General features: G+C 43.8%; 1 protein-coding gene across 5 annotated transcripts in view; it reads left to right on the forward strand.

The window, feature by feature from the left end:
• NTF3 (neurotrophin 3) overlaps positions 1-25,566 on the forward strand; it is a 66,296-nt gene extending 40,730 nt beyond the window's left edge. For 4 of the 5 annotated variants that reach the window (XM_081005731.1, XM_081005734.1, XM_081005732.1 and 1 more), the window contains exon 2: positions 24,391-25,566. In XM_081005731.1, coding sequence (XP_080861857.1) covers positions 24,391-25,188 — 798 coding nt within the window. In that variant the 3' untranslated portion in view covers positions 25,189-25,566. Of the gene's footprint in view, positions 1-17,582; positions 17,637-24,390 lie in introns of all 5 variants that reach the window. The other variant, XM_081005733.1, reaches the window with a different exon arrangement.
• The last annotated feature ends 324 nt before the right edge of the window (positions 25,567-25,890 follow it).

The raw sequence follows: 25,890 nt of genomic DNA on the forward strand, positions 1-25,890 counted from the left end.
CCTGAGGATCCATGTGGATCCGTGCTTTGTAACCACGTTTTAAGTGGGGAGGGAAGGAAAAGCACTCAAGGGACAAGGAGCACACGTGGGGTGTGTGGAGAAGGATGCTGCTAATAATGAAGAAGAGGGGTATAAGGGGAGAAGGCTCCTCTCCTCTCCCGCTTTGCTCCTTTAAAGCAAGCAGGCTCTGCTTTTCTCCCTCCTCCCCGCTCATCCCCGGCTTAGCGAGCTGAAAAACTTTGCTGCTATTTAGCGAGCTGAGTGGGGAGGAGAGAGGGACAGAGAGCCTGCTTGCTTTAAAGGAACTAACCGGACAGGAGCCGCTTACACTCATGTAAGCGGATCCTCTCCTCTCCCGCTTTGCTCCTTTAAAGAAGCAGGCTCTCTGTCCCTCTCTCCTCCCACTCAGTGTCTCTTCTCCCGCTTTGCTGTTTCAAAGCGAGCCACGGAGGAGGGAAGGAAGGGGAACCATGGATCCTCTGCTCACGACTGCAGCAGATCCCCCCCGCCACCCGTAGGCATTTCCTCCATAACACGCACAGACAATTCCCCTTACTTTCTAGGAGGAAAAAAGTGAGTGTTATGGTGCAAAAAATACGGTAGTTAATACCGCATATGAGACTAAAATTGCCTTTCAGCCTCTCTGGTGGTATTTACGTTATGTATGATTTCCAAGGGAGAGCACAAGTAAGAAACCCATTGAGCAAACAGAAGCAACCCAAAGGGAGTGGTGGAAGAGGCAAAGTGTGTGTGTGTGTGTGTGTGTGTGTGTGGCTGCTGCTTGAACTGAGTTACAGACCTGGCTGGGGTTGAGCCAGCAGCTACGCAACTCCTATCAGTAGCCTGCCACCGTCAGGCACAATAAAATCTTATTTTGCAGACTTTTCAGTACTCTCATTTTGCTTTACATCCTCTTTTTCCTCTTGTGTGTGTTTTCCAGAAATATGTCTAATGTGTGAAACTTCTGCCTTAGATTCAGGTAGTAGCTGTGTTGATCTTCCGCAGTCGAAATATATAAAAAATTGTCCAGTAGTAAAGGTAAAGGGACCCCTGACCATCAGGTCCAGTCATGACCGACTCTGGGGCTGTGGCGCTCATCTCGCTTTATTGGCAGAGGGAGCCGGCGTACAGCTTCCGGGTCATGTGGCCAGCATGACTAAACCGCTTCTGGCGAACCAGAGCAGCGCACGGAAATGCCGTTTGACATGCTTTCGAACTGCTAGGTTGGCAGGAGCAGGGACCGGGCAACAGGAGCTCACCCCGTCGCGGGGATTTGAACTGCCAACCTTCTGATCCGCAAGTCCTAGGCTCTGTGGTTTAACCCACAGCGCCACCCGTGTCCCACCACATAGCACCTTAGAGACCAACTAAGTTTGTTCTTGGTATAAGCTTTCGTATGCATGCACACTTCTTCAGATACACCACGGGTTGGCAAGGTTTACGTCGCCTAGGCCGGTTCACTCCAGCGGAGATCCCTCCATGGGCTGGATCGTGCACTCGCCCGCAACTTCCGGCATCTGCATTTGCGCAGACGCAATTTCCAGCACCTGTTCATGTGCAGACATTATTTCCGGCATCACAGAAGTGAGTCGCTGCGCTGCGCCGGTTTTGTGTAGTGTGTGGGGACTCGCCAAGCGGGCGGCTCGGGGGCCGGTTAAACAACTCCCGTGGGCCACTTGTGGCCCGTGGGCCTTAGGTTGCCAACCCCCTGTGATACACAGAAAGTTTATACCAACAACAAACTTATTTGGCCTCTAAGGTGCTACTGGACAATTTTTTTGCCTTAGAGTTTGTGTCATTTGTAGTATAGCACCACAGGCAACTCCTTCAGTGCTGGTTTCAACAAGAGTATATAGGCATATTCTTATTCTTCAACTGCTTTCTGTGTACAAAGGTATTTCAGGAAAAACTCTGGCTTTGCTTGCTCCATAGCCTTTTCTGCCTTTCGTCTGCGGTGCTGAGCTCCAGATGGTTGCTTTTTAATCAGCCGTAGCTCACTAGAAAAATGAATACATTTTCTAAATAAGATTAAGATGTGACTGTAAGATTTAAAATTAAGTGCATTTTCACTTGGGGTGTGTGTGTGTGTGTGTGTGTGTGTGTGTGTGTGTGTCAATTCTACAGTCCATATTTCATATATGCATAAAAAACAATGCTAATGTATTAATTACAGTGGTACCTCGCAAGACGAATGCCTCACAAGACAAAAAACTCGCTAGACGAAAGGGTTTTTCGTTTTTTGAGCTGCTTCGCAAGACGATTTTCCCTGTGGGCTTGCTTCGCAAGACGGAAATGTCTTGCAAATTTGTTTCCTTTTGCTTAACACTGTTAATACAGTTGCGACTTGACTTCGAGGAGCAACTCATAGAACGCGGTGTGGTAGCCTTTTTCGAGGTTTTTGAAGACTTTGGTGATTTTTGAAGCTTTTCCAAAACTTTCCCGACACCGTGCTTCGCAAGACGAAAAGAATCGCAAGACGACAACACTCGCGGAACGAATTAATTTCGTCTTGCGAGGCACCACTGTACTTCAAAATGATAAAATTATTCAAAATAATAAAAGCCAAATATTATAACAAATTTCTAAGACATAGCAAAGGCTGGTAGGGCTGCATTTGTTCCCATATATCTCAGTAGGAAGGCATAACGGTTAAGGGGAAGTTTGGTCTGAAAGCAATATAGTATAAAATTAGGTGTGGCGCTCTGCCTGTTCCTTCTTGGTTTTCCACACTGCACGCTTTCTTACAGCTCTAATGTAAGGGTTGATATTCAATCTTATGGTATCAAGACAGTGATGATATAATTGATGAACACCCTTTGTCCAAGTCGTTTATAAAGACGTTGAACAACAACAGGCCCAGCTGAGGTCAGACAGAAATTCCTTGTGGAATTCCCAGTGCTCACGGAAGATGTTTTTATCCTCCAAGCATTTTAATTGCAGCTTGGAGTTTTGTAGTTTTAACCAGTTTTTACCTTTCCTGCATCTTATTTCTTGTACACCGCTTAGAAATTATAGTACTTAAGCCATGGATAAATTGTTTAAACAACAACAACAACAACTTCAAGGTTCTGGTATGAATGTGAGATCCGGTGATAAAAAGGGAGCAAGCAAAATCTTTCTCAGGCATTGCCAAGACGTCTCTACGGTTGCTGTCCCATCACTTGTTGCACTGATGTGAATCTGTGCGTGTTTCTGTTTTCCTTGGTTTCTGTCAAATGCAATATCAGCTCACTTGAGCACTGATCCTGCATGTTGGCAAAATCCTCAAGTGTTTGCTTCTCTACCGGCCTTGTAAACCTTTACGCTGTAGAATGTCCCTGTCGGCCTGCATTGCTTTCTTCATTATCTTCAGCATTTTCACTTTATTCAAGTTTCTGAGGCTAAAAGTTGAAGGCTTCCTTTCATTTGCTGGCTTGGGTTTTTCCATCTTCTGTCAACAGAAGGATTACCAGTGGTTCTATCCTACTAAACTCAATAACACAAACATGGTGTATATAAATACTTTATAGTGATGTGATTCCTTGAAATTCTCCTTCAGCAGCTGCCTCGTATTTACCCATTCAGAGCTCCCTCAGAAGTTGGACCCAATGCCTCTATTTCCCCCTTGCTTTTTCTCTTTGATTCCAATATAGAACTCTTCTTTGAGAGCGGTTTTCTTGTTATTCAGGCCAGAATTCAATTGTTTGACTGTCCAGTGGTACCTCAGGTTACATAAGCTTCAGGTTACAGACTTTGCTAACCCAGAAATATTAAAATTTGGGTTAAGAACTTTGCTTCAGGATGAGAACAGAAATCATGCGGCAGCGGGAGGCCCCATTAGCTAAAGTGGTGCTTCAGGTTAAGAACTATTTCTGGTTAAGAATGGACCTCCGGAATGAATTAAGTACTTAACTCGAGGTACCACTGTACAGCCGTAGAAAGCATTAGTTCAAGACACCAACTTGGTCGCCATCTTGAATTATGGGGTTTCTTTGAAATGATATTTTGTTAGCAAACTTGTTAAATACAGAATAGGCCAGGCATAAGCAAACTCGGCCCTCCAGATGTTTTGGGACTACAACTCCCATGATCCCTAGCTAACAGGACCAGTGGTCAGGGATGATGGGAGTTGTAGTCCCAAAACACCTGGAGGGCCGAGTTTGCCTTTGCCTGGGATAGGCGATAGTACCATCAGGTGAATTCACTTTTGGTTGGAAAACTACACACGGACTTCTCATTAATGGCTCATCTTCATTCTGCAGGCAGGTTTTTAGTGGAGTGCTGTGGCGCTCTGCCATGCCTGGTGTTCTTTAACATTTTTATCTTGGATGAAGAGGTGGAAGGAATCTTCATTTTTTAAAAAATAATAATAATATTTTTTATTAATTTTCCAACATACATTTATAATATCCAATCTAAATTTGTCACATATTTTCTCTTTTAGATTTCCTTCAGCCTCTCTGACAATCATCCGTTATTCTATTTTTTATTACGCATTTGCTACTTATTATATTGCATTTGATATACCCTCTCCCTTTTGTTTTTCTTTCAACAATATTCCTCAAACATTCACAGAACTTCTTGAAATCCCACTAATGTTATTTGCTCATCACATATACATTTCAAATCTTCATAAAGTCTGCAGATGGCGTAAAGCTTGGAGGACTAATTTGGCACCTGGGAAGAACAGAAATATATTTTCAAAATGAAGTTAACAGGGTGGAGAACTTGGATTAATGACAAAATGAAATTCAGCAGAGACAAGTGCAAAGTTCTGCATGGAGAACCCTCTCGACAGGAGGAGCAGTTAGACAGTGGAACCAGTTCCCTGTCTTCAAGCAGAGGCTGGGCAACCATCTGTTGGAGATGCCTTAGGTCTGGATTTTCTGTATTGATCATAGATAGCTTATAATGCATTCTTCGGTTCTGTGATTTTTGTGACCAAAACCCCCAGCATTCTGTCTCCTTTGGTGGTCAACAATATAACTCTGGGAAGCCTATGAGCACAACATGGATTTCGTGGCCTTTGTCTGTTGGTTGCTTCCTTTTTTTAATAATATTTTTTATTAATTTTAATATATAAATTATAATACATACCACAAAACTTCACCACTTATACAATCTTTTTTGGACTTCCATCAGCACCTCTGATGATCCACCGTTTTTATCACTTCTTATGCATTTCTTAAATTCATATTACCTTTAATTATCTTAACTAACCATCCTCCCCCTTTTTTGCAATAGTTTCAATAATTCACCTCACAAAACTTCTTGCAAACCTACAAACGTAGTCTGATCATCACAATTGCTTTTCAAATAGTCTGTAAATTTACACCAGTCTTCTGTGAATTTCTGGTTCCGCAGATTTCGAATCCTTCCTGTTAGTTTGTCTAGTTCTGCATATCCATTAATTTCATCCTCCATTCTTCTTTCATCGGTAATTCTTCTTGCTTCCATTTTTGTGCCAATAATATTCTTGCTGCCGTCGCTGCATATAAAAACAGCTTACAGTCTTTTCTATTTATATCACTTCCTACAATGCCCAGTAAAAATGCTTCTGGTTTCTTTCAACATTTTTTTCATCTCGTTATATATCATTTCCCAGAAGCTTTCCACTTTTTTACATTCCCACCACATGTGATAAAATGTTCTTTTGGTTGCTTCCAATAAGTTCCGTGTAGCTATCATAGCTACTACTTGTTCATTGAGCCACCCTCCGTGAGGGAATGAAGGATAATTGTGGTTGATGAGGGTATGGCTGCTTGCACGCCATTTTCCCCTCGTCCACAGGACTCTGGTTGCTCTTCCCCTGTGCCCCCTAAATTTTGTGGCATTGTTATTGAATGCAGCTTGGTCCATAATACGGCCTCGTTGGATGAGGGGGCCAACCTGGTGTGCATTACCCTCACAGAGCTGCAATTCTCAGTGGTTTAGCAATCTTCCCTCTTCCCAGGCAACTCTAAGAATTGGAGATCTCTGAGGGTTTCTTAACTTAAGTACCCTTAAGAGACTACAGTTCCCAGTATTCTTTGGGGAAGCCATAACTGTGGCGTGTGATACTTTTTAAAATGTACAATGCCCAAGGGGCCTCTCACAGATGCCTCAAATTGGTTTCGTTTCTCCACGAACCAAGGCTTTTAGTGTTATGGCACCAGTAATTTGGAACACTGGAAATCAAACAAACACTTAAAATCCTAAAAATTGCATTGCAAGTAGCAATTTGATTGGTCCTTTATTTTGTATTTTATCATTGTATGGTTTAATGATTTTATTGTACACTGCCTTAAGGTTTTTTTTATGAGTTGGCAGTTTATATAAAAAAATATTACAAGTCAAAATCATTTGTCCCTGTTATGGTCAATGACCAGCATTTATTCTTATAAGTAATTTGTCTGTGCTTCTTCTAGTAATTTAAACCAGTGGCCATCACCGCATGTCGTAACATTGAATTACAAAACTTAGCTGTGTATTGCATGAGGAAATACTTTATTTTGTCTGTCCTGAACCCATTGCCAGTATGTTTAATTTGGTGACCCTGAGTTCAATTGTTTTCAGGAGAGGTAGTAAAAATTTCTTTATACACTCTCCTTGCGACATTAATAATTTTATAAGCATATCCTGTTTCCACCGAAGAAGACACCTTAGTCTCCTTTCCTCCGTCCCAAATTGAAAAGCCTAGAGCTGTGTTTCCTAGTAGGGAACAAGACACATTCCTGAATTTGGCATTGTGTTTCAAATCCAACATTTTCTGCCTGAAACGTAATGTGCACTGACATCCATGATTGATGGACAACAGTGCCGCGCCTGGCATGGATTGGATCTTGATTCTGAATGAGACTTTGTGCTATCATTAGCCAGAGCTCTTGAAACTGTGTATGAAGAGCAATAAAATAGGCTGAACTAGGTGGCCGGCCACAGAGAGAGAGAGGAAGAAGGGCTTACTTAGCAGCGGGTGAATGGAAAGTCCCAAGGAAATTTGAATGGGCTTGCCATGTTGAGAAGTCTTCTCTGCCCTGTGACAAGGTGTCTGTCCAGCCGTTCTGTGCGTTTCCGCTTACATAAGCAGATTGGATCTTAAAGGGCAGTCTGAGCTCAGACCTCTTCAGGTTTCAGTAACATGGTTGCAGGTTCAAAATCTGAATCCCCCAGAACCAAATGAAAAATGCACAGTCTTGAAGCCTGGCTAGGAGCCAAATGTGGAAAGGGTGAATTATCCAGTTACTGAACTCTCACAGGAGCAGCTGTTCCTCTTGAGAGCTTTCGACTCAACATGGTGGGAATGTTTTGAATGCACAAACGTATAAAATAATCTGGCAAAATTTCAATCACTTTTCAAAGGCAGAATAAAAACTTGAAGGAAAGCCACAGTGCTTTGGAAGCGTGTAGAAGATTTATAGGCCCCTGACAAGCAAACAAGTCGGGCGGGGGGGGTGTCTCTAAATTCCAGTTGCTGTTTCTCTGTGGAGGCTGCAGCTAGGAATGGAGGATAAATTTGATTCAGTTTGTGTTTAAAGGCAAACATACCCAACTCACACTTTCTGAAAACTGTAACACAGCTAGCCCTCAAAATTCACACGTCTCCTAATTTTGCAGTGCAGTTTTCCAGTCATGTAATGTGTGCAAATATGCATGTAGCAGGGGGAGGAGTGCATATAAATATGTATATTAGTGGAAGTAAAAACAAAAATACACCAAATTGTGAATATTTAAAAGTTGCACTAAAATCTTGCTGAATTTTCATGAGAACTTTTTGATACCAGTTTGTGATGATGATGATGATTTTTTAATGTGGAGAACAGAACTTTGGAAAGACTGGAAAATGAGAAACCCTTAAAAAAACCCCCAAATAAATAGCTCTTTATTTTTAATTAAAGGGGTAGAGATCTTTTTTTAAAGAAAAAAAAATGCACATAAATAAGAAAGCAGATTTGGCAGATAATGCCCATCCCTAGTTGCAGCATGGTTGCCGCTGGAAGCATTGTTCTTGTAACAGGGTGTTGAAATAGGTGGTTCAGCTGTGTTGCCAAATGAGGTTGTATACACCTTGCACACTCAGAGAGCAGAGTTGGAGTGTTTCCAAGAAATCTCAAGTTATACCTTCCCTCCCTCTGAAGCTGCTGCCACATGTGTTTGCCACTGCTTTCCAAAGCCTGTGATCCAACATCTGTCAGGGATTTTTTAGCTGTGATTCTTGCATTACAGAAAGTGGACAAGATGACTCTCGGGGTGCCTTCTATAAGATCAGGGGTCAGCAAACTTTTTCAGCAGGGGGCCGGTCCACTGTCCCTCAGACCTTGTTGAGGGCCAGACTATATTTTGAAGAAAAAAACGAACGAATTCCTATGCCCCACAAATAACCCAGAGATGCATTTTAAATAAAAGGACACATTCTACTCTATACGCGGGCCGGATTTAGAAGGCGATTGCACCGGATCCGGCCCCGGGCCTTGGTTTGCCTACCCTTGTATAAGATCTTCCTAAGCATTACAGGGGGATGAGAGCATGTTTCCAGTGCTAAATTACTCATGGGTCCTGGCACCAGTGCCCACAATGATTATGTGGAGTCATCTGTCCCTTTGGGGGTTCCCAGTTTGCTGGACTCACTGCTCTCTATGATGTACATAGTGACACCACCTCCAATAGGCCCTTCCAGTAGATTTTGTGTCCACAGACACAACTGTGTCCCACTGGTTTTCTGTGCTCCACCACATTCCCATTGTTCCCATTAGATGCCATCCTGTAAGACCAAGCACTCTAGTTCACCTATCATGGTTCAGAGGCTTTTAGCATTAGTGTATAAGCACTTCCGAGGGACGCAGGTGGTGCTGTGGGTTAAACCACAGAGCCTAGGACTTGCTGATCAGAAGGTCGGCGATTCGAATCCCCGCGATGGGGTGACCTCCCGCTGCTCGGTCCCTGCTCCTGCCAACCTAGCAGTTCGAAAGCACGTCAAAGTGCAAGTAGATAAATAGGTACCGCTCTGGCGGGAAGGTAAACGGCGTTTCTGTGCGCTGCTCTGGTTCGCCAGAAGTGGCTTAGTTATGCTGGCCACATGACCCGGAAGCTGTATGCCGGCTCCCTCGGCCAATAAAGCGAGATGAGCGCCGCAACCCCAGAGTCAGTCATGACTGGACCTAATGGTCAGGGGCCCCTTTACCTTTACCTTTTTATAAGCACTTGCATGCAGCACTTAGGTTTTTGCCTGCAGTTGTCTCTCAGTTGCTCTCCTGCGACCTTTTATTTGCAATGCCTAGTTCTGTGCCTCCTGTAATTAACTGTACATCAGCTTTATCACCTTCACCCCCAGGGAAAGATTCGTTCTGACTCTTCTCAGCTCCTGTCGGATTTTCCCGCTCAATCACTGGAGAGCCAGCGTGGCGTAATGGTTAGAAGGAACACGGGTGGCTCTGTGGTCTATGTTATGGTAGAGGCCCGTAGAAGAAACTTCATACTCTGCTCTCAAAGTGCACAGGAGTTTGGCCTTTTGTTTTTCCCATCCAAAGTAACAGTTCATTATAAAAGCTGCAGAAAAGATGTGAGATGTAGGGTTTTCACAGTGAGTCCCCATGGCTGATGTAATGACTCAGTCCAGGATCTCCATAGTCTGATAATCGTACAAACATAATGAAGATATTTCAGGTGAAGGGAAGTTTTCCCTGCTTGTAGGCAAGTCAAATCTGTCACCATTTTTGAATGTTTTAACAACGCAGGCAATGTTAGATCTGTCGCTAGAAGGGGACAGATATATTCTGCTTAATGAAGAACGTGATGTTTAAGAAAATTAATCTCAAAATGGTGGCACGTTGCTGTGTTGCAAAATCAATGAACTGGCATAGTTTCCACCTTTTTAAAGAGCCTCATTTGTATTGTCTGCTCTTGTTATTAGTTATACAGCATTTCACCAAACAAATATTATTCACCCCCCTTTAAAAATAGTTGCAGTGGGGTGAAGTGTACTACTTAGCCCTAGTATTACACTAGGCTCTAACCAATAGGTGTTAACAACAACAACAACTATTATTATAATAATAATATAATATAATATAATATAATATAATATAATATAATATAATAATATAATACAATCTACTGCCTTTCATCCAAGGATCACAGGGTGGTATGTTTTTTTTTTTGTGTGTGTGTGTGTGTGTTTGTTTGTGTGTGTGTGTAAGTTTGGGGCTTATTTCCCCTTGGGGATGAATAGGGATGGGACTCAAAGACTTTTCTTAACTGGGTTTATGTTCCAAGTTTGTGTCACAGTTGCTCAGTCCACGATGACGCTAAGCTTGTTGCACCAGTATGGTCTCATTCCTCAGCCTGGAATGTCAACAGTGAACTCAATTCTGGTGTTGATTTTTACAATTCCAGCCAAAAAGATCTCCCTGCAAATGCGAATTGTGTGCCCCCAGGGCACACAAAAACAACTCCCATCCTTGGATCCTGTTTTTGGGTGCAAGCACCAAAAAAACACAGCAAAACGTACTTCTGTGAATAAACATATATAAGATGGGTGGTGCCTTTGTGATCCCTTGAGGCAGTTGATGTTCTGCCTTTTCCTGCGATCTGGGATTTCTCCCAAGCTTTTGAATACCTCCTACCACTTTCTAAAAGGTATGGTGCTTTCTGGGGCTCAGTGTGCTCTTCAGTGTGGGCAGAGGTTCTTGCACAAAATTATTTCACCCACTGCTGTTTCATGCTAGGATTGGTGGGGGTGATATAACGTGTCCCAGAATTGACATTAGAAGTCTAGCAGAAGAAAGTACTATTGAATTCAGTGACACTTGCTCTCAGCTAAGTAGAGTTTGGATTGTTGCAGAGTTCCGTATTTTTCAGTGTATAAGACAGGCTTTTTTATTGTAAGGAAATGTAAAAATTGGGAGTCGACTTATACACAGATAGTGCATAAAGGGAACGGGCGATTGGTGGCAGCCACGAGCGGGAGATTGTCAGTGGCGATTGGGCGGGTGATTGATGACTGCAGCAAGGCCTGCTGACGATTGGCTGCTGCTGCGGTGGCAATTGGGCGGGCAGTTGGCGGTGAGCGGGCAGACGATTGGTGGCTTCAGCAAGGCGTGCAATTGGCAGCGGCGGTCAGGCGGGTGAGCGATTGTTGGCAATCCCCCCCAAAAGCTCAGGAACTCTGGGCAATCCCCCCATTTCCCTAATTTGGTGTCCCAAAAAATAGGGGTTGTCTTATACACGGGGGCGTGTTACACACAGAAAAATACGGTAAACAGCAATCCAAAGCCCATCCTAAAGCCAGATGTGCTGTTGATGTCTTTAAAATACTTTTTCATTAAAAGTGAAGTTAATGGGAAGGCTGTGAATGGGATGTGGCAACCTATGTAGGATCCAGGAGGAGGGGGCGGCGAGTTTTTGTGACTTTAATAGCTAAACAGAAGACACCGAGTGCTGTTGCTAAGGATAGATAGAGGTGTTGCACCTAGCTTGTATATCTGAGTTTCCAACACTGGCTGCAACCTCTGTTGCTGCTATTTGTTCTTTAATTTGTGTTTATGCAATTTCTGCCTTCCCTTCAAGGCTTTATTATTATTCATCCTCCACTGATCTAATGTTTTGGATACTCAATAAAATTACCACAAATGTTCTGACACACTGGGGTAGTCTTGTTCACCGATGTTTAATTAATTAAACAACATAGTTTTATTTGGGTTTTGAACAAATGTGCAATTAATTGTTACTGTTCTGAAGTTTATTGTGTTATAATCTTCCTTAGTGGGTCAGGCAAACTACTGTTCAAAACAATGGTTTTCTTTAGGGTGGCGCAGGGGGAGAGTTTATGTAACCAAGCCAGGGTGGGGTGGGGGCTGAAAAAGTTTGGGAACCACTGGATTAGACTGTTGAGACATTTGGATGGCATGTAAAATTAATATGGCAAAAGTTTTCATTTTTGTTTACGGCAATATAGAAAATATTTCTAAACTCCACATAAAAGTAAGCCAAATTTAGTTTATTAAAACAGCTAAAACAACTTAAATCAGTGATGGCCAAACTCCAGCTGTTTTGGGACTACAACTCCCATTACCCCTAGCTAACAGGACCAGTGGTCAGGGATGATGGGAATTGTAGTCCCAAAACAGCTGGAGGGCCAAGTTTGGCCATCACTGACTTAAATGGTTTACCATATATAATAGAAGTAAACTTGCTAAATCTAAATCGGCTCGCCTTATATGGTCAAGACCAGCACTTTGAATTCGGAACAGAAACTAATTGGCAGTAAGTGCAGTTGAGTGAGGATTGGCGTAATATGCTCAAACCGTCTTGCCCCAATGAGTAACCTGGCTGCTGAATCTTGCAGCAGCTGAAGTTTCTGAAATGTCTTCTGAGGCAGCCCCATGTCTAATATTTTGAAGTAATCTAACCTAGTGGCTACCAGAGCATAGACGGCAGATGTTAGGCTATCCCTATCCAGATAGGGGTGGGACGTGGGTGGCGCTGTGGGTTAAACCACAGAGCCTAGGGCTTGATGATCAGAAGGTTGGCGGTTCGAATCCCCGTGACGGGGTGAGATCCCATTGCTCGGTCCCTGCTCCTGCCAACCTAGCAGTTCGAAAGCACGTCAAAGTGCTAGTAGATAAATAGGTACCGCTCCGGCGGGAAGGTAAACGGCGTTTCCGTGCGCCGCTCTGGTTCACCAGAAGGGGCTCAGTCATGCTGGCCACATGACCCGGAAGCTGTACGCCGGCTCCCTCAGCCAATAAAGCGAGATGAGCGCCGCAACCCCAGAGTCGGCCACGACTGGACCTGATGGTCAGGGGTCCCTTTACCTTTACCTTTCTCCAGATAGGGGCACAGCCGGGCCACCTGCTGGAACTGATGGAAGGAACTCAGTGCCACGGAGGCCACCCAAGTTTCAAGAGCAGCCATGGATCCAGAAGAACCCTGAAGCTATATACCCACTCCTTCAGAGGAAGTGTAACCCCATCAAGAGCAGGCAACCTGCCAGCCATCCAGTCTAGAGAACTGCCGCCTATCAGTGCCCCAGTCTTAATCTGGATTGAGCTTCAGTTTATTGACTCTCATCCAGCCCATTACTGAGGCAAGACACTGGTCCAGCACTTCCGCTGCCTCACCTGCAGATGTAAAGAGAAGTAGAGTGGTGTGCCATCAGCATACTGCTGACAATGTACTCCAGAATTATGGATAACCCCACTCAGCGGTTTCATGTAGATCAGGGGTCAGCAACTTAAGGCCCATGGGCCAGAAGCGGCCTGCGGAGGTCGTTTGACCGGCACATGAGCCGCTCCCGAACTGAGATGCCCACTCACACGCTGCGCTAAACTGGTGCAGGGACTGGTGCAGGGACTCGCTTCCGCGGCGCAAAAAATCATGTCTGCGTAGAAGCAAGTGCTGAAAATCACAGGCGCGCACACAATCCAGCCCATGGAGGGATCTCCGTGGGACCGATAGATACCGTATATACTCGAGTATAAGCCGACCTGAATATAAGCCGAGGCACCTAATTTTAGCACAAAAAACTGGGGAAACTTATTCACTCGAGTATAAGCCGGTTCACCACACCATAAACCTGGTGGTAGCGGCAGCGGTGGAGGAAGAACAAGCAGCCCAAAAGGGCTGCTTTTGGGCTGCTTGTTCCTCCTCTGCCACTGCAAACAGCGGCAAGGGTGGCGAAGGAGGAAGGAGCAGCCCGAAAGCAGCTGCGCCTCTCCCAACCGCGGCTCTTGTGCCTGCCCTTTGCCGCCACCACCCGCCTCACTCGAGTATAAGCCGAGGGGGACTTTTTCAGGATTAAAAATATGCTGAGAAAGTCGGCTTATACTCGAGTATATACGGTAAACCTTGGTGACCCCTGATGTAGATGTTGAACAGTATAGGGGATAAAACTGAACCCTGGGGAACCCCACATTGAAGGCTTCAGGGGCCCAAAGAGTACAGTGGTGCCCCGCAAAACGAATGCCTCGCAAGACGAAAAACTCGCTAGACGAAAGAGTTTTCTGTTTTTTGAGTCGTTCCGCAAGACGAATTTCCCTATGGGCTTGCTTCGCAAGACGAAACGTCTTGCGAGTTCTTGCGAGTTTGTTTCCTTTTTCTTAAAGCCGCTAAGCCGTTAATAGCCGCTAAGCCGTTAATAGCCGCTAAGCCGCTAATAGCCGTGCTTCGCAAGATGAAAAAACCGCAAGACGAAGAGACTCGCGGAACGGATTAATTTCGTCTTGCGAGGCACCACTGTACTCCTCAAGCATCACCCTTGGGAATGATCACCCAAGTAAAACCAGAACCATCACAAAGCGGTGCCACACACCCCTAACTCGGACGTCTGCTCCAGAAGGATACTGTGGTTGATGGTATCCAAAGCCACTGAGAGGTCAAGGAGAATTAAGAGGGACACATTTCTTTCTCTCCTGGCAGAGGTCATCATACAGGGCAACCAAAGCAGTTTAGGTGCCAAAGCTGGGCCTAAACCCCAATTGAAATGGCCCATTAGTTGTGTCATTAGTTACTATGTGCAGGCTGCCTTTGGGATTTCGATAATTATGTATTGCTGTTTTTATCTTTTCGCTTTTTTGCATGCGCCCTCATTTTTGCCTAAATGGCAGTTCACCTGCCAAGCATAATTTGTTTTTATTTTGATAGTCAAGCAGTATATAAATTTTATGAAAAATATCATTCATTGTGTTTCCCTTTGCCTTTTGGATCTTCCCCCACATCTTGGGACCTGAGTTTACAACTCGAATGCCATATTGACCTCCACTGGCTGCAGTTGCTTGGCTGACATTACCAGACGTCTTGGGGGTCTCTAGCCAGTTTCACACACAATCTTGGCTGACTGTAGCTAGTCAAGTTGAGCTACTCATTTTGGTCCATTCTGTGATGGTTTCCTCTCTTAGGGAGGGACTCCTATCCTCCTCTCTTGAAGGAGGCAATTGTGTGTTTTCTACTTTAGAAGTTAGCCCCTGAATCTAACTAATCTGGTCAGTTTTATGGGCAAAGTTTATTTGTTTGTTTGTTAAATTTGTACCTTACCCTTCCTCTGAAAGGATGGGGTGGTAGCTGTATAGCTCTGGGACATTCAGGAGGGAAATGATCATATAGATTGTTATCAATCTGACTTCAGGCTAAGTTTTGGTTGGCAAATGCGTTGATAAACTGGTGGATCTATGCCATGGGTAGGCAAACTAAGGCCCGGGGGCCAGATCCGGCCCAATCGCCTTCTCAATCCGGCCCGCGGACGGTCCGAGAATCAGCGTGTTTTTACATGAGTAGAATGTGTCCTTTTATTTATAATGCATCTCTGGGTTATTTGTGGGGCATAGGAATTCGTTCATTATTTTTTTTCAAAATATAGTCCCCCCCCCCAAGGTCTGAGGGGCAGTGGACCGGTCCCCTGCTGAAAAAGTTTGCTGACCCCTGATCTATGCAGTGCTTTTTTTCTGGAGGGGCGCAGGGGTACGCATACCCGTAAACATTTTGTGAATCTAAGTTTGGCCTTATTTCAATATGAGTAGGAAAATGAGAGTACCCCTAAACATTTTTTTTAAAAAAGTAGTGGATCTGTGTCAAGAGATATATAGGGGCCTATCTGTTATGTACTGAAGTTCTCACCCTGGGCCAGCAGGGGGATACTGTAGATAGTTATGCAAATGAAGGATCGAAAAGTGACGTTCAGTGATTGGATAGTTTTAGAATGTTGCAACAGTTACAATTGTTCTGTAGCTCTATATAAGCAGGCTGACTGAGCTTCTCAGCCAGTTCTGTTCCAGCTTACAAAATAAAGAGCCGCTTTGGAGAAATCGCTGTGTCGTCTGCTATGTCAACCCACAACTTAACACTATCCAAGCAGGCTGATTTTCTTGGATCTCTGTTGTGACCTTTTGAGGCATTGCAATGTGGAGTCTCCTTGTTAGGAAGATCCCAGAAAGTAATCTTGATGCATTTATGCTTTGCACTGCTTTGTGGAATTTGTCTAGTGGAGCTCCTCAAGATCTGATCTTCTCCACCACATTCTTCAATATCTACATGAAACTTCTAGGAGCAGTGTATTTGGAGATCTGGCATGAACTTACCACCGCTTGGGTGGCAAAAAGCTGCCTATAGATAAAATGGCACCAATAAGTTGATTACACCCAGCTCTACTTTTTTCTGCCAGGCCTGGGTGAGGAAGTGGTAATTGAGAACAGATGTCTGGTGGCAGTGATAGACTACAGGAAGAAGAATAAAATGAAACCCATACGCCGAGATCTTCAGAAGAATACCTGCTCCAATTAAAAACCCTACATACCGTATTTTTTGCTCCATAAGACTCACTTTTCCCCTCCTAAAAAGTAAGGGGAAATGTGTGTGCGACTTATGGAGCGAATGCAGGCTGCGCAGCTATCCCAGAAGCCAGAACAGCAAGAGGGATCGCTGCTTTCGCTGAGCAGCGATCCCTCTTGTTGTTCTGGCTTCTGAGGTTCAGAATATTTTTTTTCTTGTTTTCCTCCTCCAAAAACTAGGTGCGTCTTGTGGTCTGGTGCGTCTTATAGAGCGAAAAATACGGTAAGTTTGGGAGTGGCATGAAGGTGCAATGGGATCTGCTCTTCAGAATGCACTCCCTAGGGAAGCTTGCCATGCAAGTTCTCTTCTTATCCTCCAGAAACTTTTTGTTCCAAGTTGGTATTTGGGATGGGAGGCAGATGTTGCTTTACTGAGTGGGTGATATACAACTAAGTCATATTTGGAGCGGCCCCATTGAAATTTTCTGAGAATGATTAAATATTGCCCACTGTTTCTTCTGTAGCGCTTTGTTTCTTTCATTTATAAAAGTATTTATATGCCACCAGATCGTAAAACACCAGTGTGGTACGCAACAATAAAACATAAAAGTGCATTTGAAATAGTACAACATAATCGGAAAAATGACTTGCTAATTCAGAATGTTTTAAGCAGTTGCAGGCGGAATAAAAAAATAACTGAAAGATGCCTCAGCGTCAAAATCAAGAATGCCTGCCGGAAAAGTATTTCTATAGCAAGGGAGCAACAAAATTAAATACCTGGTATCTACTTGAAGCCAGTTTAGCTTCTGTGATATGGGGGAAATCTGGATGCTCTCAGGGACTGAGCTGTGATGTAAGCATTCAACTGGTCTTTAAGATATGTGGGACCCTAGTTCTTCAGGGCTTTATATACCAATCTGAGCCAGTAGCATATGGGAGCCGGTGCATATATTCTAGCAGAGATGTCTCATGCTGTTGGTTGTCTGCCCCACCAGCAGTCAGTAGCTTGCTGAGACCCTTAAAGCCAGAACTATTCTATCATTTTCTGGCCAAATTCATACAGTCTCCTTTCCAAAAATCTTGGTCCCTACTCAGACTAAGACAGACAAGTTTCATAACTTCATCCTACCCTCTTGCTGAGTTGATCTCTCAAATGGCCAGTGATTTCCCGTAAATTAGCATTCATTCTTAATTGCACAGTCATACAGCGTTAGAAGGAATTCAGGCATGGTAGCCCATAACAGTATTTTGAAATCTACGCAATCGCATAAATCAGGGTTGATATTGTTGCTATGCAGTGCCATTTGTGCCGTTTTCCTAGTGTGAGACTCGATTCCTATTCACTAGCTAAGTTTTTCTTCCAGCCAGGTGCAGGTTAACAAGAGCCTTGCCATTGTGAACACCTCTGAATCTTGAGATAGGGTAAGAAATTCTGATGTTTAAATATGTTAAGGTTGTGCTATTCATAGCTGTCAAGCGTCCCTTATTTGGCGGGACAGTCCCTTATCCCAGCGCCATGTCCCGCTGCTGTCCCTTATTGATGATGTCCCTTAAATAAGCTACTGAAAGTAATGGGGCCCTTTCTATGTCCAGCTGTCCTTTGTCAACAACAAATTGTTGCCTTTTTTGTGTGTGTTGAATATGTGTGATATGGTAATTTATGGACCTAATAGGTATCTAAAGCCATTTGCACGCAACAAAATATGTATTTTATCAAAGTAATTGTTGATCCCTTATTTTCGAGGCTGCTGGTCCCTTATTTTCACAGCTATGGTGTTATTTTAATTCATTTAAAACATTTATATGCTGACTTTGAGAAAACCCTTCCAAGAAGGCTTACCCTAGAACATGGTTTTATTTTCTTGATTGCTCACTGATTTTACACTCCATGATATGTCTGCATGAGCAGGAGATTGCTGCTGTTTGCAGGCTTCTTTGGCTTTCCACGGGCTTCTGCCTGGCCGCTATGGGAACAGGATGCCCCTTAGTTCTCCAAGGGCATCAATATGATGACAAGGGAACCGTTATTAGAGCTAGTTGTAGGGCAATTACATTAATCTCCTTTCAGCACTAATCCGTGCGATGATGACAAGGATCCCCTCCAAAGTATCTGCAGAGGAGAACATGCTGCAAAAATGTTGATAGGCACCAACTGTTTGATATGGAAACTGTTAAGTTGTGGGTAGACATAGCAGACGACACAGCGATTCTTCAAACAGCTCTTGTTTATTCACAGGCCAAAACAGAACTGAACTGAAGGGTTCAGTCAGCCTGCTTATATAGAGCTCCAGTACAATGTAACTGTAACAATTTTCTAAAACTATCCAATCACTGAACGTTACTTTCAATCCCTTATTTACATAACTATCTACAGTATCCCCCTGCTGGCCCAGGGTGAGAACTTTAGTACATACCGTATTTTTTGCACCATAGGACGCACTTTTTCCCTCCTAAAAAGCAAGGGAAAATGTGTGTGCATCCTATGGAGCAAATGCAGGGGGGAGGCAGGCGGGAAAAGCCCCCAAGAGCCGCACACAAGCTCTGTGCGCTCTTGCGGGCTTTTCCACAGGAGGGAGAAGGGACTGACTGGCCACATCATTCCCTTCTCCCACCTCCCAGAAAAGCCAGGAGAAGCCGCGATCTCTTTAAAGGGGTTGCGCGGCTTCTGCGGGCTTTTGCGAGAGGTGAGGGAATTCCCCCACCTCCCAGGAAAGCCAGGAGAAGCCGTGCAGCCCTTTTAAAGTGCGCGCGGCTTCTGCCGGTTTTGCGGGAGGTGGGGGAATCCCCCCACCTCCCAGTAAAGCCAGGAAAGCCCTGCGCAGCGTCTCCCGGCAAGGAGAGGCAGCACGGGGCTAAAGGGGAAGCCAAAACAGCGAGCGGGATCCATCCCGCTCGCTGCCTTGGCTTCCTTGCGCAACCCCTACGGCAAGGAGAGGCTGCACGGGGCTATGGATTCTTTAGCCCCACGCAGCCTCTCCCGGGAGGGAGAGGCTGCACGGGGTTAAAGAGGAAGCCAAAACAGCGAGCGGGATCCATCCTGCTCGCTGCCTTGGCTTGTGCCATAGCCGAGCGAAACCCCTCCGGCAAGGAGAGGCTGCACGGGGCTATGGATTCTTTAGCCCTGGGCAGCGTCTCCTGGCAAGGAGAGGCTGCACGGGGCTAAAGGGGAAGCCAAAACAGCGAGCGGGATCCATCCTGCTCGCTGCCTTGGCTTGTGCCATAGCCCCGCTCAACCCCTCCGGCAGGGAGAGGTTGTGCACAGCCTGTACGCTGCTCTTTGGGGCTGGGGGGGAATATTTTTTTCCTTGATTTCCCCCCCTAAAAACTGGGTGCGCCCTATGGTCTGGTGCGCCCTATGGTGCGAAAAATACGGTAACAGCAACAGATGATATTTAGGTAAACTGCTTCACATGGAGGCTGCCATTCAGCTGATAGCGAATAGTCGTTGATAGGATTTTCCTCTCAAATATTCTCTCTCCTACATGAATGAGTCTGATCTTTTTAAAAGAGTCACCTACATTAAGGATCCCTGCAGTATGTCTTACGGCAGTGAATTCCACAACAATGGGTTGTTTGTAGCACTTTTGTCCTTCTTCAGCCTGTTGTCCATTAATTTCATCGGCCCTGCTTACAAATCATCTCAAGCCATAGTTAAACCATGGCATTTCACTAGTATTTGTGTGCCATGGCTCACAGTAAATATTGCATCTGCAAAGTATGGACCAATGTTCATTTATTAACTAAATTTCATGCAAAGCAAAGAATAAAGCATAGCAGGAACATTTTGTGTACAATGCAAGGGCTGGGTGGGAGATTTGATAGTTTCTATTTGGAAAGAAGGTTTTTCTAAAAAAAGACTCTACCCAAATAAGTCATTGGACGTGTCTGGAAGCGTGCAGAGTGCTGTTTTCCTTTTGATAGCTGGGGCAGACTTTTTAGCAGTTATATTTGGAGACACATCATTCTGATATCCCCCAAAAGTTTGCTCTTGCTCAGTAGAAGAGTAAGAATTGTCTGCTTTTTTTGTATCCACCCAGTTCACTGATCTGAGCATTCCTCTTGGTTCGAAGGAGGTGATTCAAGCAGAGGTTACTAAATCCATTACTTTTGTAGCCTTTCCTCAAAATAGCAGCAGCTTCCTCTTAATGTGGGTCCTGCTGCATCTCTGCATTGGGAATAACTGAATCAATCAATCAATCAATCAATCAATCAATCAATCAATCAATCACACCTGATACAAGTGAATGATCACTCTCCAGAAGAGGTTGATTGGAACGGGCCAAGTCCAGACAACAAATTATGCAAAAATTTGGTAGGATAAGAACCCCCCATGGATAAGAACCTTGGGTGTGTTTAATTATTTGTTTCTTGTGTTCAGTCAGTTTGAGAATTGTTCATGGAGAGAGGAGAGCGCTTCCTATCTCTCTGTGTGCATTTCTGCATTTTGGACCATTTCCTGTTTCAGGTTTATATCCGTTTCCCACCCAATATATGTTTGTTTAACTTTAATAAAATGTGTGTAAGCAAAGGTTTTAGATCCCCAGGGGTCTGGTTAGATATCACTACTTCCTAACATTCTCCCTTCCTTTTAATATCTCAAGCTCAGGATAATGATTTTCCAGATGCATCAGCTTTCAATGTTTACGTTGACTCTCACTTAGTAGACTCTCACTTTATTTTCTGCCAAAGGCCGTAGCCTTTTCCAGGCTCTTAATATTGTCTCACTCTGGACCTACTGGCCTGTGCAGATGGTCCTTAATCAGTTGCCAACTTGCAGTTTGGATGTTCTGCTCCTAAAGGAAGCACAAGAAATGCCTGGTGCTAAATCAAAATGGCGATACTGCAACCAGTAAGTGGCTTTTCCGACAGGCTTTTTACTTTCCTTATTGCAATTTGCGTTTGATTGGAAAACACTGGCTTGTGTTAAACGATAAACCAAACTGGGGCTTACTGGGGCTGCACAAATGTGACAGCTCCTGCAGAGGAGGTTTCAGCTGTAGTGTGAGCAGGAACTAAAGTGATTTAGAAATGGTTGCATTGAGGGGGGGGGGGGGAGGGAGGCAGGAATCAGTTCTGGGTGTCACCAGCAGGGAAAGAAAGCTACATTTGCTAGCAGCACACCGCTAAGTAAAGTTTGTTCCTTCTGATCCAGTCTCTGCGGCTTCTTTGTAATCTTGCAAATGCTACATGCAGCCGTCCAGTGAGCTCCCCTCCCCCTGGATGCTGCTCAGCAGATTGGTGGAAGAAGTCCAAAAGAGTGGACAACCTTTTCTTTCTGGCCCTAAGGGCACCATTGGTGCTGGACAGCTTCTACTGGATTTGGCTCCATGGAAGGCAGAAGACCGTTACATCTACAGCTGCCCTTCTGCTTCTGGCAGACTCTTCCTATCAGTAGCAGAGGTGCTGCAACAGAAGCAGCCTCACTCGGTTTTTGTACTATGCAACCAGTTCATAAACTTGTCTCTGCTCAAGCTAGGCAGCTTCCTTAGAGGTTGGGAATGGGGATGCAATGGCTGTTCTTCCATGGAGGCAGGGGATAGGCGGAAAGGGGGAATCTTCTCTTGCCATGTCCTTCTTCCTTCTTTCTACAAAGAAGTAAGTGTCCATACTAATTGGAAAGTAGCAGTAAAATTTTAATAACTTAATTTATAGTAGAAAAGAGAAGGTTACTAACACACACATCCCCAAAAGTAGTGAAACAGCAATAGCAGCATTTTCTCTGTAATGGGGGACGGGGGGACGGGACGATGACAACAAAGTATCCTCCCAATCTTTTGAGCCTGTGGTCAATCCAGCCAAGAGTGGAAAAGACTGACCTCTACTAATGGACTATTAAGCTCATCCCTAATTAGTTATTTGCATTCACTTATCTGTGGAGCGCAAAGATTTGAGAGAGGCCACAGGCAGGGGTTGAAGCAGTAAAACTGACCCTGGACTTGACCGCATTGGGAAATGGTTCGCCACAGGGAAAAAGAAAAATTCCTGTACATAGAAAGCAACAGACTGCAGCTTGGGATAAGGAGAAACTTGGTCCACTTTGCATTTCACCTAATTCACGCTTCCTGAGGCAGACTGCACACTGAAATGCAGCTGCCCTTCAAAATTTGCGCTTCTCCAAATTTTGTGACAGCCAAAAGCTGCACAAGAGCGTATATTTGGGGCTTAAGCATTCATAAAAAGCATGTGCATAAATGCCTTTTTTTAAGGACTTTGTAAAAAAAAAAAATGCAATCTGATAAATTTGATGTTGTAAAGTTGAGGAACAGTTTTACTCCAACCAAAGCCTGGTCACCTGACCTTTTTCTACAACACTGACATAACTGTTGATATCTGATGGTTCCATGTCTTCTGTTGGACAAGCTTAGTTTGGTGGAGTACAGCAGCTGGACAATTTTCATTCTCCAGTTGATATCAGCCGTGCTAGAAGCTCTAACCACTCTTTCCTCCCACCTTTGTGAGATCTGGGTTACCATTTCACAAGCAGCTTGCTTCAGCAAGAGTGCCGGTCCTTCCGTTCTAGTGATCTACTGTTAGAAACCCCAATGTTTTCTCCACAGACTTCTGTTTTTACAAAACAGCAAGAAATTGTCATTTAAGTATTAAGGAAAACGTAGTCTAGACTTAGGTGAGCTCATTTCATAACAAAATATGGGAATGAGGAAAACACATTTCTTGACCATAAAAGGCCAGCCTGCAAGTTGACAGTCATTTCTCCCTCCCCCATCCAGAGCAGAAAGCTGCTACTAACTGGTCCAGAGATGCAAGTTGCAAAAAGCTAACACATTAAGGCTGAAATTCTCAACGCACTTGGTAGGGAAAAAGTTCTATGGAGCGCTGTATGACTGACATCTGAATAAGTATACTTAAAATCGCACTGTTACTATATTGTACAGTTTTGTGGACCAGAGTCTACAACTAAAAGTAGTGATGCTACGAAAAACATGAGGGCAACTGTGGGCTAACAGGCTACTTCACCCCCCCCCTTTTTTTTCTTTTGCTAGAAAGAAAAATGAGTTTTATATTTACAGAGCAAAAGTGCATAGTCAGGGTCTCTGCATTATTAAGGCATAACTAATACGGGATATGGCATCTTGAGATGTTCAGCTTAGAACATCTGCTGTGTTGGAAGTGGTCAGTCTACTATTCTCTGACTTCTTTGCAAGATCCCAGCAACCAGCAGTCTCTAGCTGCTGGTCCACTGGTGTCCCACCAGTGGTTTTATCTTCTGCTCACTCCTGATATTGAAATACTTAATGCGTTATATAATCACACATGATTTTCCCACTCCACTTCATTGGCTCCACTTCATTTGCAGGAGTGAGAAACTTGCATGATGTTACAAAGGCAGAGTGGAAGAAGATGGTGTGAGATTCTTGTTTTTAATGGTAGTCGTAAGTCTGCTGTAATATTTGATTCCGACTGTATACTTAGTAATAAACACACACATCTTTGCTCTTCTCTGTGACCACCACGAGGGACACTGTGAATACACAGGCTTACGGATCGTGCATGGATTCAGTTTTGCCATGTAAAAATTCAGCTGGTATCAGTGGAATGTATGTGTGAATTAGAACCTTACAGCAAGAACTCCTGAGATCAGGGTGCAGGTCAGATTTTTCTGAGAGTTTAAAAAATAGGAATGATATGCTTGCCATTCATGTCTACATGCATGTTCCAAATTCCATCCCTGGCCTCTCCAGTTAAATGAATCTCAGAGAGTAGGGATATGAGAGATTTCCATGTGAGATTCTGGAGAGCTCCTGCCATTCATAGCAGACAATATGATCTTATTCAGTACAGTATAAGGCAGATTCATAGATTTTTTCCCTAGCTCAATCAGAAAGCAGGCAAAAAGCCCAGTGTTAATTCCTGGCACCTCCAGCTATAGGGGTCCAGAACAGCTGGGCTGGAAAGGGTTACGGCCAGTCACAGTAGATAATATTGAGTGTAAAGAGCCAATGGTTTGTCTAAAGAAGCTTCATATGACCATATGAATTTGGGGGAAAGCTTGCATGAATTTATTGGCCGTTTGGTATTGCACACACAGTTTGTAAAACTTTCCACCTGCAAAATATTGAAAAGAAAATGATGGAAAGAAAAACAACCACCACCAACCAGTTGACTATGTAAGCTCATTTGTTTGTCTCCAAGTTGACTCTTGGTTTTTTTTCCCCAGATCTTACACGTGAACAAGGTGATGTCCATCTTGTTTTATGTGATATTCCTTGCTTATCTCCGTGGCATCCAGTCTACCAACATGGACCAAGGGAGTTTACCAGAAGATTCAATAAATTCTCTCATTATAAAACTTATTCAAGCAGACATCTTAAGAAATAAGATTTCCAAGCAAATCACAGATATAAAGGATAGTGTTCAAGACACAATGAAGAAAACAGAGACTGCTGAGCCTGATATGGATGGCAATGAAAGTGTGAAACTGGATTTCCAACCGGTTATCTCAATGGATACAGAACTACTAAAACACCAGAAACGCTACAGCTCCCCCAGGGTCCTCCTGAGTGACAATACCCCATTGGAACCCCCACCATTATACCTTACGGAGGATTACATTGGCAGTTCTGTGGCGGCAAACCAAACGTCTCGGCAGAAGAGGTTTGCTGAAAACAAGAGTCATCGTGGGGAGTATTCCGTGTGTGACAGTGAGAGCCGATGGGTCACTGACAAATCTTCTGCTATTGACATTAGAGGACACCAGGTTACTGTGCTGGGAGAAATCAGAACAGGGCCTTCCCCAGTCAAGCAATATTTTTATGAAACAAAGTGTAAACAAGCCAAACCAGCCAAAAGTGGCTGCCGTGGTATAGATGATAAGCACTGGAACTCCCAGTGCAAAACATCCCAAACATTTGTACGAGCATTGACTTCAGAAAACAATAAACTTGTAGCCTGGCGATGGATAAGAATAGACACTTCTTGTGTGTGTGCATTATCCAGAAAAATTGGACGAACATAGGTCTGTGCCTCTCCGTCGTATAAATTATTATGTCTAAATTATATGATATGCATGTAGCATATAAATGTTTATATTGTTTTATATATTATAAGTTGTCCTTATTTATTAAATTCCAGAAAACTGCCATGTGTGTATGTATATGTGTATGTATATGCATATATATACATATATATATGCATGCACATAAACAACACCAATTAAAAAACAGTAAAGTATGGATATCTACAATTGGCTACACCAGTTTTCATGACTGCTTGTGACTTCTGTTCCTCTTCAGCCTTCCATAAGTTGCCTGTAAAATCTTTGTGTAACATTGGTATTTTTTCGCCCAGAACTGTCAATCCACTGACTTTCATGGAGTAAACCTGTTAAAAGAAATTAGATCAAGTTGCCGAGACTTCTGTACATGCTTTTCCATTCCTTGATGATAAGATTAAATATATAGTGTTTAACTGTATCCCTTCCTCCCAAAAACAAAATTAATCAATGTAGGCTATAGCCAGCATTGACTAGTAATAATATTCATTTTCTGTATGTTCTGCCAGCTTAACCATTAGGGTTACCATTTATTCCCCCCCCCCCATCCTGTCCCTGTGTCACTGTTCCAGACGCACTGCTAATAAGCCTGCAATTTAAGTTTAGGCTTGTTTTTCTTTTTTTAAAAAAAATACATTTGTTTTGTAACTGTTTTTAGTGCTGCCA

This window comes from Podarcis pityusensis (assembly GCF_964106645.2).
Source record: "Podarcis pityusensis genome assembly, chromosome: 5".
NCBI lineage: Eukaryota > Metazoa > Chordata > Lepidosauria > Squamata > Lacertidae > Podarcis > Podarcis pityusensis.